The sequence below is a fragment of the Thalassophryne amazonica genome, chromosome 6 (assembly GCF_902500255.1).
Source record: "Thalassophryne amazonica chromosome 6, fThaAma1.1, whole genome shotgun sequence".
NCBI lineage: Eukaryota > Metazoa > Chordata > Actinopteri > Batrachoidiformes > Batrachoididae > Thalassophryne > Thalassophryne amazonica.
The window spans coordinates 6742637-6760347 of NC_047108.1; the positions used below are offsets into that span (position 1 = coordinate 6742637).

Here is a 17711-nt window from a genome sequence, read left to right on the forward strand (position 1 = left end):
TGCTCGCAGTGGCACCAGCCAATGAAGACGAGTTGCTGGCTGTGCGGCGGACTGCGCGACCTTTTAATGTCAGTGTCTGTGTTCACAGCATCATAGGTCCAGTAGGTAACTCAAACAGTATTTCAAGTGGTGATACAAGCACCAAACCAGGCACACATACTCCCTAGACACTCAAGTTTTCAATAGGTGGCCAGGTAGGGGTCAACTGAAGAATTACACAGGGATCAAAACTTAAAGATGCTCCAGTCACATTGAAAACTGTACAATATTATAATAAATGGAATAGTTTTGACTGTGTTGAATGCTTGGTCTCCAAAGTAAAGGTCAAACTATGTCGACGTCCACTGGATTCTATGACATAAGATTTAAACTATTTCTGTGATCAACAGATCCTCTGGCAGGCTGAAAATATCTTGTCTTTGTCAGGTCATGTTCTTTCAGGGCAGTTTTCTCTGTTTCCTTCAGGACGCCGGTATGCTTCACCAGCTTGTAGAACCACCTGTTTTTTAAAGTCGTTTAACCCTTCGGCAATTTGACTTTCAAATGTTCTGTAGGTCTGGCGTGTTTTTATTTACTTATTTATTCTGGCTAGCAGTTACCCATTTTAACTCCTTCTTAAGTCTGTTTTTATTAGTTTTATTGTTCTTATATTGTATGTTGTTACGTTATTGTGTTTTTTTTTTTACGGGCTGCTCAAATTTAATTTTCCCTTGTGGGATTAATAAAGTTGTTTGATTGATTGATGTGACATATGTTACCCCGTAACAAGATAACTAAGCATGACACATGGTGCGAAGTTTTTAAAACCCTATTAACTCAGCCAATAATGTGCATCACTTTTTACCAAAACTGGAACAACTTTAACTTTTGACCCCTGTACAAACTGAAACTGACCTTTGCCACCATGTGTTGCTGTTTTTACCCCATAACTCCATAGAATTCAGTCACAGATAGTCCAAACTATACCTTTTTGGAATAGTTATGATCAGACAAACAATATGGTATAGTTTTCAATATGATTTGAACATTTTTAAATTTTGACCTCTGTGTAATTCTTCAATTGACCCCAACCTGGCCGCCTACTGAAAATTTAAGCGGCTTGTCTGCTTTTTCAAAAGATTAATGTCTAAGGAGTATTTGTGCTGGGTTTGGCACTTGTATCACCATTTGAAAGATTCCTCTATAAATATTCTGTTATCTGCTGCACTATCAGTCCAAGAAAACCGCTCAGTACCCAGAGCTCTCGATTAAGACGGACACACTTCTGCTTTTCCTCATTTGTTTATCATGTCTGTTAAAAGAAAAAAGAAATAACAATAATCTGCTGTCTCTTGTCAGTGTTCTTGATGGGTTACAGCTCAAAGACATCCACAAAAAAGTGAACTCACAAATGAAGAAAAAAAAAATCAGCATTCATGCATTTTCATTTGTTCATAGTTTCAAACTCAAGTCCATAATTCTTCTGTATTTACAAGCACTGATATATATATATATAAACTGCAGCAGCACTCACATTCTTCTGACAAGAATTTTAAAAATCCTTCATGTTTCTGTGTCCAAGAACAATCAATCCTTCGAGACATGCACAGGTTATCCACCAGTTTATATGAAGGTGTGTGCATGTGTAGGATCCAGAAACACTGTGATATTAAAGGAGTCGTATTGTGCAAAACCTGTTTTGAGCTGACGTTTTACACACTCACAGAAATATTTAACCCTAACTTTTAAGATTTATGTAATTTTATTACATAACAAGTTCCCATTTACTTTTTTTTTAGATCATTTTAATACAAACCTACCAAATAAACTTTACATGATGCATAGTCATTATTGTAATAAATCCTATTCATTTGAAATGCATAATCCTCAGCTTTATGTATTTAGTATTAATAAAATATAGTTACTGTAAATCAATAATAATGACAGTATCTATTTAAAATACGTAAAGTGTATTGTTTGAATAATGGCATAGGTAACATAATTATTATGCAATTCAAACAATATACTTTATGTATTTTAAATAAATACTGTCATATTGTTATACTGTTATATTTTATTAATACTAAATACGTCAAGCTGAGGATTATGCATTTCAAATAAATAGGATTTATTACAGTAATGAACATGCATCATGTAAGGTTTATTTGGTAGGTTTGTATTAAAATTATCTAAAAAAGTAAATGGGAATTTGTTATGTAATAAAATTACATAAATCTTAAAAGTTAGGGTTAAATATTTCTGCGAGTGCGGCTACATGTATTTGGGGTTTGGTGTTTTTAAAAAAAATACCTTAAGTCCCACAGTTCTGTGACCGTGCTTTTAGAAATTCTCCTGCTTGAACCATCAAGACGTAAAATGTCCCGTTTTTGGACTTCTGTGACATCACAGAAGTATCACAGAAGTCTATAGTTGGAGTTTTGCTTGGAAATGGAAGTCTCTTACACTTCTCTCATACATGCAAAAACATGATGCGGTAGTTGTTTACTAACACGTGTGATCTTAAATGTATCTCAATTTAATCGCAGATAGAAAATTGCAAGCTGTGTGACAGATGTGATCACAAATTCTGTACTAGAATTTTGTTAGTTTTGTCTGACTTTACTACTGACAGACCCCTTACTGTTAACCTGAGAGTAGTTTGAGCCTTATAAACATTTTTTTTTACATTTTCAAAATTCTGCAAGAACTCGGTGTGGCCAACCAAATGGTGCCCCCTAAAAATCAGTCCACCCTGACTTCACCATTTCTGAGCGTCACCAGCGGTTCACCGATTATCACCTCGTTTCTGCTTAACTGCACTCCAGTCATCATCTATCTCAGTGACAGATATCTGATGCTTTTGTACAACAATCATTTCCACATAAATTCAGCATTATTTCATAATAAAAGGTGACGGACTGATCAAAACACACATCTGAGTCTGACGTGCTGCTGCTGCATCTACGTCATTTCAGAGCATCAACAGCAAAATGAGGTGATTATCACCTCGTTTCTGCTTAAAACGGCCTCGTTTCTGCTTAAAATTGACTTTAGAATGATTTAAGAGGTTTTAATTTGTCATCTGATGGTTAATAATCTCAGTATTCCCTTTGATCGCTTTGGGTGAAGAGAGTCAAACTCAAAGTCAATCACAGACACATGCACAGTGAAGGCAGGGAGGACCAATTTATAAGGGGGACCGTTCAGACGGCGACACCACTTTCATTGCATCTTGATGTCATTTATGATATATTTATCCCAAATACATGCACATTTTTATTGCACGTGTGAGACGGTAATTAGAGATCTGAAATTGATTGTGTTTTTTTTGTTTTTTTTTTCAGGATTCATCCTCTCACTGTCTGTGAGGTATTTTTTTCCATGTTGGTTTGTTGTAAATTTGTAAATTTCTCACCCTGTTAAACCAAAATTTACACCAAATCTCACAATTATCAATTAATTCATTTTTAAATAACCATAACAGAGATAACTGAAGGAAAAAACATAATCTAACTGGTAGAAGGATTAAATATTTATCAGACAAAATATCAACACCTTAGATTTTGTTCGTATTGAATAACCTGTCAATCAAATTAATAACTGGAGATTGCACCTTTAATCACGCTGGCAGTGTGCCGTGTTTATGATCTGGAGATGATGCACAACGTGTTCAATGTTTACAAAAGAGGTAAGAAAAATAAAATAAAATGACAATAACTAACAAACTGTTTGGAGCTGATCATAAACACCAACAGTCATCAACTTTTACAGACATGTTTCAAACTGACATCATCACGTTTCTGTGAACCTGCTGCTATATTTACAGATGCAGTGTTTTCATAATGATGTCACCTGTTTCAGACTAAGTAATCGTCGCTGCCTGTAACAGTTCAGGCTAAAACGATCCACAAATGGACAAGAGAACTGTCTAAAAATAAAAAATAAAAAAATTAGACAGTAAAAGTGTTGCAGAGCAAAAGTAGCCATAAGGTGCTGCTGAGTGACGCCTTCAAAACAAATGAATATTATTGCCACAGACGTGGATCCTGTAGATAAGATTAATCCTCAGTGATGTTTACTGCATGATTCTTTGGTCAAAGGTTTTCTCTTCCTCTTTATGAAGATTAAACTTTGACTGATTCTAACATCCATTTAGTTGTACTTTCCAGGAAAAAAATTCAAGTTTAATGTGGGACTCATAGAGCGATGACTGCGGACGTCACAGAAATGAATTTTGGCTGATTGCAATCTCATTGATAACATACAAAAGTAGACAAAAACAGTTTGTACCTGCATTTTCACAAGGTATCGGGAGAAGGTACTGAAGCTTATTCCAGCAATTTATTGAAAAAATCTTTTGGAAAAAATTCTATAGACAAAATATTATTTATTAAAATTGAAATGGTATGCTGTATATTTGTTAGCATTGTGGTGTATATCAATTAACAATTAACTGTTGAATATTAAAGAACATTTTTTTCCTGTTTCTTGAAAAGAATATTTACTCCTGTTCATAAATATAATTTTGTGATGAATATGAATTATTTTTTACTTTATATTTTTACTTCAATACACTTCAGTGAGAAATATTGCACTTATTACTCTCATACAATTTTATAAATCTGACTATTATATGATGAGTATATAAAGCTTTAAAAAGAGATTCCACATGAACTGAATATAACAAAACGGTGCTTACATGTTAATACATCAGTAATAACAGTCACATTAGGAAACATGCATGTGTTACTCACAGCTTAATAGGGGCGAAATTGTACAAAAAGTACATTTTATGTACATTTTCATGTATTAGTCTAACGGCTAATTTAGAATGAGGTCGAGGAGAATTCATGATTGTTGTGTTATTTCCACCTTTACTCAAAGCGAAGGGCTGCTGGTGTTTTTATCATGTTGTAGATTCCAGATTGATTATGATTCTGAGCAAAACTATGATTTTCAGTTTTAACTTTAATCTTCAAAATATGGAAACTTTGATTCACTGCGATGCTTGGATGCACAAAGCACAACGTTGTGTGTGTTGTGCAAATCATCATCTTCATTGTGCTGCAAATCAATGAAATAAAGATGATTTGTGTGTCGTTGTGATGAGCCTCGTGTGTGCTTAAGATGTGTCAAAGTGTCGACCTGCTAAAATATATTGCGTTAAAAGCTCTGCTGTACTATGTGGGAGATCTTTTCTGTACTTTAGACGTACGGCTCTTCGGGCGTGCCTCGTGCCCGCTCTGCGGGTCAGATGAATCCTCCACCGTGCTCATTTTCCTGGGCCTATTTTTACATATTTTTTTTGACAGGAACATCCTGCTTCACAGAAAGCTGTCATCATTGCCGGCGTAGGAGAATCCGTTGAAGGCGTTGCTGCAGCTGGCGCTGGCGGTGAATTCGGGCGTCCGACCCACCGAGTTGGGAACCATCTCTCTGGTGAACTCTGGGTCGATGTGCTGGGTGTCCGCTGGGCCTCGCTGAGACACAAAACATATCAGTCAGAACAGAACAACAATCTGCAGCTATTTCAAAAGAATTCATGTTGACTTTGTGTCTACTTTGTTTCTGAGCTGTTTTGCACCCAAATTTTAGCACGAGACCTGAAAAATTCATGAATTAAAATTGAATTTGATGGAGAAGTACATGTAGGGTCTCGGAAGAGGACATTTGATTTTGAGCCAGATGCAGATCCATTTGCACTTTTATATTTTTAAATAATGTCGCCCATTGATTTCCATATTATTTGCACTTTAGTGAAACAGTGCCCTGCGTGCAGTCCAGGTCAGCTGAAGAGGAGCTCCTGGCAGACGTACGCGCTCGCTTAGTGACCTTTAGTTGTCACAATCCACAGTGAAGTGTCTTCATATACAAATATATCTGACACAAAATTAAGATAATAGTCTCTTATGTTTTTTTTATATAGCAGGTTTATTATTTTTCTTGCATCAGTTTATGAGTTGACCTTAATGTTGTTGTCACTGAGATAACTGTGTCGTACAAAGTAGAAATATCACTACTACAGTTACACAGAGTGAGTCTTTCAACAAGTTTCTGTATGTTTTTACTTGCTTGAATCTTTTATTTTCAATATTAATAAAAGCATTCCAAGCTGTAATTAAAAAATAATTTACATTCCCACTGTGCACTCATTGTACTTGATACAATGTTTTCCAATTGACAGGTTCATCTGGCAGCCTGACATCCACAGCGTCTGCTTGAATCCTGAATCTTAAGAATCACACAGAGCTGACTGACTTTACCCCGAGTGAGTGGTTAGTGAGTGAGTGAGTGGTTAGTGAGTGAGTGAGTGAGTGAGTGAGTGAGTGAGTGAGTGAGTGAGTGAGTGAGTGAGTGAGGGTAGATGAATAAAAACAGACTTAACAGCTCTCAGCAGACTCGCTAGTTTTCTAGAAAGTGGCAGTTTATCTCTGCAGCAGTGGTGAATGGCCCATAGGGGGCGCTCAGGTGCTGCCCTCCCAGATGTGGAGGGGAAAAAATTATAAAATGTTTTTTTTAAAAACTATTATCAGTGTCAGTTAGTTTTACTTAATAGTGTGCCTACATATTATCTGAATTATTAAAACAACATTTCCACCAACTGACTCTCATTAAACAGTGCATTTCCAGTGACAGATCGTATAATTTCTCTTCTTGGGCGCTCACTCAAAGAGCCCCTTGAAGTGCAGCGAAATGGCCAATTGTGTGTGGTTGCTAAGGAAAAATAATAAATATGTGGCTAATCAGCATCTCCAAATTTAATGTCTTGGGTCGCCTGTGGATTTATCAAAGTGCTGCTGTTTTTGGCAGAAACAGAAACCCCACCAACGTTTGGGTTATTTATTTTTTGTTTCCGTGTGTTTTGCTGGAGTAAGTTGAAGAACTTTGGGACAGTTTTTTGGGAGGTGAGGGGGGAACCTGGGAGAAAAGAGCGACCACAAACTGCTGCACACTGGCTTCGCTCACGTAGGCAACTCAGAGTTTGGTAGGTGGAAAAGACTCTCTCTTTCTCTCTCTCTCTCTCTCTCTCTCTCATATACACTCTCCTCTCTCTCTCACTCTCTCTCTCTGGTGCACGCTGGGAGTTTGGGTGCGAGTAAGGGTCGTAGGTAAGAGTGTGACGCAGTTCAGGTGAGGTGGCGTTTTTTTCTTCCTTTTCTGTGTTTTGTTGATTTTCGGTTTGTTTGTTAGTTGTTTTTTATTGTTTTGACTAGATTGCATGTGGTTTTGTGTGTTTTTTGCGGCGGGGTTTTGGCCCTCTTGCTCCGTCATGGGGTGAGGGTGATCCCAGACCCGGTTGTGTCTGTGGAGGATGTCCTCCTTGCTGTGGGCGAACAGGTCGGACATGAGAACTTAAGCTTCTTCAGCTTGTTGAAAGTGGGGTTTATCTGAATTATTCTTACCTGCAGGCTTCTCCTCTCTACGCTCCGTCCACTAAAATCATTATTTCCGGGGTTCTTCCATTTGTTTCGAACAAGGCTCTCATTCGGGAGCTGCAGAGGTTTGGAAAGTTTGTCAGTGGTTTTAAGACGATCGGACTAGGCTGTAAGAGCAAGAAACTTCGTCATGTTCAGTCCTGATGACGTAAAGACTGAACATGACGGACAGTTATGGGTCCGTCATGTTCAGTCAGTCATGTTCAGTCTGGGTCGGACAGTTCATGTTCCTGAACTGTCCGACCCAGACTCTGGACGTTTCCTTCAGAGTCAAACATGAAGACTCTTTTTACATGGTTTATGCCAGTTCAGGAAGCATGTTTTGAATGTGGGGTCATCGGTCACAAACGTCTCACGTGTCCACACAAACGCGATATTTCTGGGGCGTCGGTGTCTGCGGCCCCGGGTCCGGTTCTGGGGCCTTCGGCCTCGGGGCTCGGGGACCCGGTGTCTGTGTCTGGTCCGGGGGAGGGGCCCCAGCGTGCAGGAGGAGGTCGTTTCTCCACAGCAGGGTGTCTCTGAGACTGAAGCTGTCAGTGTAACTGCTGATCAGCTGACAGCTGAACATTCTGGGTTGACTGATGCTGTGGTGACTGATGGTTCTGTGGTCGGTCCGGTTGATGTTTCTGTCTCTCCTTCTGTGGTCAACGCTGATGTTTCCGCTGCGGGTGAGTCCTCGGGCACCATTGGACAGGGTGAACAGGGTGAAGGGGAGACACCGAGCCCAGTGGACCCCACACCCCCACTGAGCCAAAGTATTAATGGTGACAACATGGAATATGATTCGGACTCCAGCATGTCCACCACTGGTTCCTTCTCTCACAGCGGTGATCTGTACACACTGCAGGACATCAACAGTTTCCTGGATGATTCATTTGGTAAATCAGTGAAAGTTGCAGATTATTTTCACGACATGGAGAAATTTGTAAAATCTGTTAAAGTGTTGAGGAGGCTTGTTGGCTTGGACCTGCTGGTTGAGAAGAAGCGGTACAGACTCAGGAAACACATCACTGCTTTGGGGAAGGAATCTCTGTCCAAGCGGGGGTGAGGTTGCAGGGGTCGTAAATCCACCAGATAGAGTATGAGTGTGACTCTCTGGGTGTTCTATCTTCTCTATCTGTCTTTCTCTCTGTTCTCTCTGGGCTCTTTGAACATGAACGGTGGCAGGGACGGCCAGAGGAGGGCTTTGGTCTCTAAACTCTTTGAGCAAAAGGGGTTGCATGTGTTGTTCCTGCAGGAGACTCACTCTGATGCAGATAATGAAGTGGACTGGGCTCGGTGGTGGAGGGGGCCTTTTTATCAAAGTCATGGCTCCAACATCAGTGCTGGAGTGGCAGTTTTGTTTTCGCCTCGTCTTGATGTCACTGTTTTATCCACCACTGAGATTGTTCAGGGTCGGGTTATGTTGGTCAGGGCTCAGGTCGAGGGGTTGACCATGGTGTTTACAAATATGTACGCACACAACGAGGGCTCGGAGTGGGTGGGGTTATTCAAACGGGTGAGGGACATATTAGTTCAGCAGGATCTTGGTGACTGTTTGGTGTTGGGGGTGACTTCAACTGCACTCTGGATATGTCACTGGATCGGGTTGGTGAAGAGCTGCATTTGCAGTCAGTTTCCTCACTGGCTGGTTTTTTACGTGAGGTGGGTTTATTGGACACATGCAAGGTCACACACCCACAGGACAGACAGTACACATGGGTTCGGGTTTCAGATGGGGTGGTGTCTGCAGCCAGGCTTGACCGGATTTATATGTCACACTCATTCCGGAACAGATTATGCAGGAGTTTCATTCAGCCAGTTGGTTTTTCAGATCATCATCTCATCACCACAGAAATATTCCACTCACACACTCAGAGGTTCAACACTTACTGGAAATTCAACACCAAACTTTTGCACAACAGGGCATTTTGTAGTTTATTTGAATGTTTTTGGGGTTTGTGGAGGGGATGGAAGGAGACATTTGGGACAGTGAGTCAGTGGTGGGAGGCTGGTAAAACTCAGGTTCGGGTTTTGTGTCAACAGTACACTTCCTATTTCACAGCTAGGGTTAAGGTAGCCATGGCAACACTGGAGAAGGACATTATGAACATTCAGGCCAACCTACATGCAGCTGGGGCTCCCAACCAGCACAGCCTGCTGCAGGGGAAGAGGGCTGTGCTGGGTGCCCTGTTACATGAGAGAGTAAAAGGGGCGATGGTGAGGGCTCGCTTTGTGAACATCAGGGACATGGATGTACCCAGTTCCTTCTTCTTCAATCTGGAGAAGAAGACCTCTCATCAGAAGGTGATGACGTGTCTTCACCTTCCGACGGACGAGTGACGAGTGATTCGGCGGAGATACGGAGACGTGAGGGACTTCTACGCGGCTCTCTACGGTGCTGTAGACTGTGACGGGGCCTGTGCAGCTGACCTTCTAAGAGCTCTCCCCCAGCTGGTGGCCTCAGAGCGAGAGGCCTTGGACTCCTCCATCACGCTGGATGAACTGACAATGGCAGTGCGGCAGATGGCATCTGGGAAAGCTCTGGGGATCGACGGATTTCCAGTGGATTTTTATAAACACTTCTGGGGCTTTCTCGGTGCTGATCTTCTGGAGATGTTGCGGGAGAGCATTGCGGCGGGCTGCTTGCCCACGTCTTGTCGCCGTGCTGTTCTGTCCCTCCTGCTTAAGAAAGGAGATCTTACTCTTTTGCAGAACTGGAGACCGGTTGCACTTCTCTGTGTGGATTATAAACTTTTTTCTAAGGGACTGGCGAACAGGTTGAAAAATGTTCTGGATTTTATTGTTCACAAGAACCAGTCTTATTGTGTGCCCGATAGAACTATTATGGTCAGCTGTACTCTTTAGCCATTGAGCCACTCTTGTGTCACCTTAGAGCCAGGCTGTCTGGCCTTGTTTTTTTTTGCCACGGTTTTGTCACGAATCAGGCAGATGTTGATGGGTTATTAGATAGTTTACGGCTCTATGAGATGGGGACCTCTGCAAGAGTGAACTGGGAGAAGAGTGAGGCTGTCCTGATGGGGAGGTGGCAGGAAGGGGCTGCTCCCTGTCTGCCACATGGTCTGCGGTAGGCAGTGGAGGGTTTGAAAGTTCTGGGTGTGTTTCTGGGGACGGATGGGTATCGTCGGAGGAATTGGGAGGGCTTCGTAGAGCAGGTGTGTGCCAGACTGTCCAAATGGCAATGGTTGCTGCCCCAGATGTCCTACAGGGAGCGGGTTCTGGTCGCTAATAACTTGGTTGCTTCGGTGCTGTGGCACAGACTGTCTGTCCTCCCTCCACCACGAGGCCTTATTGAGCAGTTGCAGCAGTTACTGGTGGACTTTTTCTGGTCAGGCCATCACTGGATCAGAGCTCCCATGTTGTACATGAAGGAGGACGGGGGCTGGTGGACATTTCTGCTCGGGTGTCGACCTTCAGGTTGCAGGTTGCTCAGAATATACCTCGTTTCCTTCGTATACCTTTGTATACCTCGGGATTGAGCTGGCAGGATACAGCACGCGTCCTGCTGAGGAGGGAGGCTGATCTCGGGTATGACAAACATCTGTTCCTCCTACATCGCCAGGACGTCATCGGGATGCGCACTTCGGCTTTTTACCAGTCAGTTCTCGAGGCATGGCAGGTCCTTTCTGTGCACAGGGACAATGTAGGCACACCAGGGATGTGGCTGTTTGAGGAGCCTCTTTTCTTCAATGACTTTGTTAGCTCTCCTGGTTTGTCATCTGCCACTCTGCGGTCCCGCCTGAGGGAGGTGGGATGCACCAAATTGGGCCATCTACTGCGCACATCTGTTGGGAGGCTGGCAGAGTCGGCGTGAGTTTGGTCCTCCAGGATGCTGCTCAGGGTGGTGGAGGAGGTTTGTGCTTCCTTGCCAGGGCCCCAGAGAGCGTTTGCTGAGAACCATACTCTGTCTGACCAGTGGGATGATGAATGTGAGTACGTGTTCCCCTCTCTGACTGTCTCGCCAGCTGTGGGGGCGTGGCAGGAGGAGCAGGGGGTTCTCTTGTCTTTCAGGTCACCTGTTTTGGGAGAGTTTGAGAGTATCGGCAAGAAAGCTCTCTATTTTACCTGTGTCAAAGTGTCACACTTACGCTCTTTGGCAGGGTTGGCGGCATCGCAGTGGTCAGAGTTTTTTGGTGCCGCCTTGTCTCCTGTGGGGTGCTGGTGAAGCCTGTACAAACCCCCGGTCGACAAACACACGGGGGACCTCCAGTGGAGGATTGTACACGGGCTTCTGGCTACAAACGGGTATCTGTTGTCAGGGTCGTGGGGGTGGGTTTGGTGCTTGGTTTGTCTCTTTTACTGCTTTTATGCTTGGGTTTACTCTGTCCTGTTGTCTCTTGCCTTTTTCTCTCGGTTCTTGGTGGTGGGTGTCTCTGTCTGTCTGGCCATGCCCCAGTTCTCGGTGTTTCCCTACACACCTGTTCTGTGTTTCGGTTAATCACTTGGGTGCTTTATAAGCTGCTCGGTTTGAATCTGTCCTTTGCCAGTTCGATATGCCTAGTGCCTTCTTACCAGCTCTGTTCTTGTACTCTTGCCTTGCTTATTGTGCCTCTTTGGTTTATGACGACTACCTGCTTGCATTTTGACCACACTTTTTGCCTGATGTTCTGGATCCTGTTGCTTTGTTTGAACTGCCTATCCGTGTACCGACCTAAGCCTGCTTATTTAGTAAACATTTTTCCTCTACAGAGCTGTGTACCTGCGTCGTGCATTTGCGTCCGGTCTGTCCTGCCTTTCCAGCCTGATAGACTGAACTGGCCAACGATGGACGCAGCAGACGCAGATTCATTCCAGCGGGTGGTTTGCCACCACAGCCAACAATTAGCGCAACGGAGGATCAACTCGCTGCTCTGAATTCTGGTCTCAATGCGATAGCGAAGAGACAAGATACATTCATGGACACAGTAAGTGCTCAGATGGAGCAGCTATAATTGCTGTAAAACATCAGGCTATGACCTGAACGGCTCCCGCAACTTCAGCACATCCGGGAACGTCAGCTGCTCCACCGGGTCCCATTCCTGTACCAGAGGTCTGCAATCAACTGTCGCGACCCGAACGTTTTTCTGGTGAGTCAGGGGATGTTAAATCCTTTATTACGCAATGTGAATTACACTTTGAGTTGATGGCACCAATGATTCCGACCGAACGGTCGAAGATAGCATTTTTCATCACGCACCTTACCGGTCGGGCGGCAGCATGGGCTACGGCTGAATGGAGCCGAGACTCGCAATCCTGCTCCTCTCTGGCAGCCTTTACCAAGTCCCTGCAGCAGGCTTTCCAGCGCTCTTCTCCTGGACGTGAGGCAGCACGGGAACTGTTGAGGCTGAAGCAAGGCCATCGCCGCGCAGCTGACTACGCTATCGACTTCCGCATTCTGGCCGTGAAGAGCGAGTGGAACCCCGCCACCCTCCAGACGTGTTTTTTCAGGGATTAAATGAAAACATCAGGAGCCAGCTCATCGCAACAGATTTGCCGGAAGACTTGGACGACCTAATAACCTTGGCCATCCGCACCGATCGCCGTCTGTCGGAGAACCCTCATCGGGAACGCCATCACCTCGGGACCACGATGGACCAGCTGCCCACTTCCGGTCATCCGAGTGCCCTCCCTTCCACTTCAGCCGAGGAGCCCATGCAGGTGGGGAGGGCCTGACTCACCAGCGAAGAGAAGGAGCGCCGCCGCGTGGAAGGACTGTGCTACTACTGTGGTCAACCCGGTCATTTGCTTGTACATTGCCCATCAGGGGTGCCCCGGTGCGGCCAAGAACGGTAGTGCGGGTGAGTCAGAGCTCAATTCTCCCCTCATCTCAGAATATGATTAATGCTGAACTTATGTCTGATTCGTCCTTCCTAATTTGCCCAGTATTTATCAATTCTGGTGTTGGGGTTCGACTGAACTACCGACTTTAAGCGAGCTGTGAGCTTTTCATCCGTGGTTTTCTGCAACAGCTACGACTCGTCCTCACCTCTTAAAGCACAGTGACAACAGTACACCTGCACTGAGCTTTACAAAGACATTTTTATGCTTTTTTTTTCCTCCGAGCCGCTACGTATCTGCTGCTACAAACAGCTGATCCTCCGCGACGCGTCAACAACTAACACTATTTTCCACTCAAATGCACCTAAACTCTCTTTCTGAGGACCACAATAAAACGCAATAAAATGCAATAAAACTTTCTTACCTGTAAATCTGGTCATGTTTTCTGCATAAATCAATGTTATCCATTCTTTGTGCTCAAACGCCAAAGCAGGGGCGAATCCAGATGGAATGGGGGCGTGGGGCAAGGATGTGCCCCCCCACAACACCCCTAGATTAAAGGTCCAGTTTTGAAGCCTTTTTTTTTACTACAACTACTAATACTACTTAAAATAATAATAATTTCGACAAGTAAAATGTTTAGAGAGAATTTAAATGTTAGAAAAATGTTAGAATGAATTTAATAGTTACATTTATAAACAATGTAGGTTAGAAATGGCAAGTTTTACTGTTACAGTGCTGTCAACAGTTAAATATGAGGTCAAGAAAGAGGTCTTTATTTTACTTTTTATTAAACAAGTATTTATTTTCATTGAAGCCAAGAAAGGGTGACTTTAAAGTGAGTTTTGGCAAAACAGGTATCATTGTCATGTTGAGGTGGCAGAGGGTTGTTGTCAGCAGCTGGGGAAAGTAATTAAAAAAGTAACTAGTAATCTAACTTAGTTACTTTTCCAATTGAGTAATCAGTAAAGTAACTAAGTTACTTTTTCAAGGAGTAATCAGTAATCAGTAATTGGATTACTTTTTCAAAGTAACTGTGGCAACACTGCTTGGGAGGATAGAGTCCTGGGGGCCAGCTTGTACAAATGTCTGTTTAACCAAGCCTGTTAAAACTTCTGATTTACATAACTCAGATCTGGAGGGATCTACATGTTACCATGATCTTTCTGAGGTGTTTAGTAAGTCAAAAGCTAAATCACTACCTCCTCATCGTGAGTATGATTGTGCGATAGATCTTCTCCCAGGGGTACGCCTCCCCGGGGAAAGTTATTTTCGCTCAGCCCCTGAACGCGAGGCCATGAACACTTGCTGCTGGGCTAATTCGTCCTTCGTCCTCGCCTGCTGGGGCTGGATTCTTCTTTGTAGAAAAGAAGGACAAAACACTCCGTCCCTGTATTGATTATCGAGGCCTTAATGATGTCACAGTCAAGAACCGATACCCCTTACCGCTGACCTTAACAGCCTTCAAGCTTTTGGAGGGAGCTAAAATCTTTACAAAGTTGGACTTGCGGAATGTGCAACACTTGGTTCGCATTTGTGCCGGGGATCAATGGAAAACTGCCTTTAATACTCCCACGGGTCACTACGAGTATCTAGTCATGCCCTTTGGCCTCACTAATGCTCCCGCGGTATTTCAAAATCTGGTGAATGACGTATTATGTGAATACCTCAATAGGTGCGTTTTTGTTTATCTTGATGATATATTCATTTATTCCCCGAATCTAGAGATACACGTTCAACAGGTACGATCTGTCTTATCAACCTTGTTACAAAATAATCTCTATGTCAAATCTAAGAAATGTGAATTCCATTGTTCCACGGTGTCTTTCTTAGGTTTTGCGATTTCAGAAGGGCTCATACAGATGGACCCGGTGAAAGTTGCCACAGTTCGCAATTGGGCGGTTCCGAAAGGGTGCAAAGATGTTCAACGGTTTTTGGGCTTTGCCAACTTTTATCGTAAGTTCATTTGAAATTTCAGTACTATCGCAGCTCCGCTACATAACATCACCTCCTCACTTCGTCCGTTTGTAAGGACTCCAGAGTGCGACGAGGCATTCCGGAACCTAAAGAATCGTTTTACAACAACCCCTGTGTTACTCCTCCCTGACTCCGCCTGGCAGTTCATGGTTGAGGTCACTGCGTCTGATGCCGGTATCAGGGCATAACAGGTTACACCCATGCGCCTTCTTGTCAAAGAAACTCACTGCCGCCAAGCGCAACTACAGCATCAGCGATCGCAAACTGCTGGCGGTTAAAGTGGCTCTGGAGGAGTGGCGGCACTGGTTGGAGGGGGCACAGTTGCCTTTTTTAGTCTGGACAGATCATAAGAATCGAGCATATCTCCGCTCCACTAAATGTCTAAACACGCGCCAGGCTAGGTGGGCCATCTTTTTCAGCCGATTTAATTTTGTTTTATCATACCGTCCAGGATCTAAAAATGGCAAGCCTGACGTGCTCTCCCGGTTGGATGATTCCATCACCTCTACTTCCACTCCTGAGCCAATTCTGCCTGACAAATGTTTTGTGTCTGCACTGACTTGGAGCATCAAAGCTAAGGTTAGGTCTGTCCTCAGAAATACTCCCGTCCCCCCTGAGTGTCCTACTGGCAAGTTGTTTGTTCCAGCCTCACTAATGGGGGAAGTCATTCAATGGGGACATGATAGCTGTTTTTCGTGTCACCCAAGTGCAATGAGAAAAAGGTATTTACTTTCACAGCGGTTCTGGTGGCCAAAGATGTTAGCCGACATCAAGGAGTATATTAATGCATGTTCTGTTTGTTCCATGCACAAAACCTCTACACATCCACCCGCAGGTGCTCTTTTACCTTTGTCGATTCCGGTTAAGCCTTGGACTCATATTTCCATGGACTTTGTAACTGGGTTACCACCCTCTAAGGGCCACACTGTAATCATAACAGTTGTTGATCAGTTATCCAAAATGGTTCACTTCGTACCACTGCCTAAACTCCCGTCTGCTAAGGAAACAGCAGAGGCCTTGTTAGAGCATGCGTTCAAGTTGCATGGGTTACCTCAAGATATAGTCTCAGACCGGGGCCTCAGTTTGTTTCACATTTCTGGAGGGAATTCTGTCGGCTACTCTGGGTCACGTCGTCTCACCTCTGGTTACCACCCTCAGGCCAATGGTCAGGCAGAACGCCTGAATCAGGAGTTAGCGATGGGCCTGCAAATCTTGTCGTCCCGCCTCCTGGTCCACCCAGTTGCCCTGGATCGAACTCGCTCAACTGTTTGCCAACTGCTTCCTCCGGTTTCTCTCCATTTCACATTGTCTTTGGTCATCAACCTTCTCTTCTTCCCTCCACGGATTTTCGTTCTCCTGTTCCTTCTGCACTCAGCCTTGTGATGTGGTGCCAGCGAACCTGGAACCGGGCATGGAGGGCCCTGCTGCAGTCCTCCGTAAGCTATAAAGCAGCGGCGGACCGCAGACGGTCCGTTGAGCCCTCTTACTCTCCTGGTCAACGGGTTTGGTTATCCACACGTCATCTGCCATACGGGGTGTTCCTTGTAAGATGGCTCCCAGGTTCGTTGGTCCCTTTCCGATAGATAAAGTCATTAATCCTGTCTCTGTCCGTTTGTCTCTTCAAATGTTGTGAATAAAGCTGTGTTTTAAAATTCAAATTCTCATATACACTCTCTCTTTCTCGCTCTCTCATATACACACTCTCTCTCTTTCTCTTTCTCACACACACACACTGTTTCTCACTCTCTCTCTCATATGCACACTCTCTTTCTCTTTCTCTCACACACACTCTGTTTCTCACTCTCTCTCGCGTAGTCTCTCATATACACACACTCTCTCTCATATACACTCTCTTTCTCTCATACACACTCTGTTTCTCACTCTCTCTCTCATATGCACTCTCTCGTTCTCTCACACACACTATCTGTTTCTCTTTCTCTCACACACACTCTCTGTTTCTGACTATTGCGCGGTCTCTCATACACTCTCTCTTTCTCTCATACACACTCTGTTTCTCATGCTCTCTCTCTCATATACACACTCTCTCTCTCATATGCACTCTCTCTTTCTCTCACACACACTCTGTTTCTCTTTCTCTCACACACACTCTCTGTTTCTCACTCTCTCGCGCAGTCTCTCATACACACACGCTCTCTCATACACACTGTTTCTCACGCTCTCTCTCTCATATACACACTCTCTCTCTCATATACACACTCTCTCACACACACACACTCTCTTTCTCTCTCTCTCACTCACACACACCTCTCCCACTCTCTGTCATATACACACTCTCTCTCTCACACACACACACACTCTCTTTCTCTCTCTCTCACTCACACACACCTCTCCCACTCTCTGTCATATACACACTCTCTCTTTCTCTCACACACTCTCTTTCTCTCTCTCTCTCACTCACACACCTCTCTCTTTCTCTCTCTCTCATACACACACCTCTCTTTCTCTCTCACACACCTCTCTCTCTCTCTCTCTCTCATACACCCCCCCTCTCTCTCTCTCTCATACACACACCCCTCTCTCTCTCTCTCTCTCTCTCCCACT

At 44.0% G+C, this 17711-nt stretch overlaps 1 protein-coding gene across 1 annotated transcript in view; it reads right to left on the minus strand.

Annotated features, from left to right (window-relative positions):
• Positions 1-3310: 3310 nt before the first annotated feature.
• sgk2a (serum/glucocorticoid regulated kinase 2a) overlaps positions 3311-17711 on the minus strand; it is an 84144-nt gene continuing 69743 nt past the window's right edge. The window contains exon 13 of the mRNA XM_034171715.1: positions 3311-5459. Coding sequence (XP_034027606.1) covers positions 5304-5459 — 156 coding nt within the window. The 3' untranslated portion in view covers positions 3311-5303. The remainder of the gene's footprint in view (positions 5460-17711) is intronic.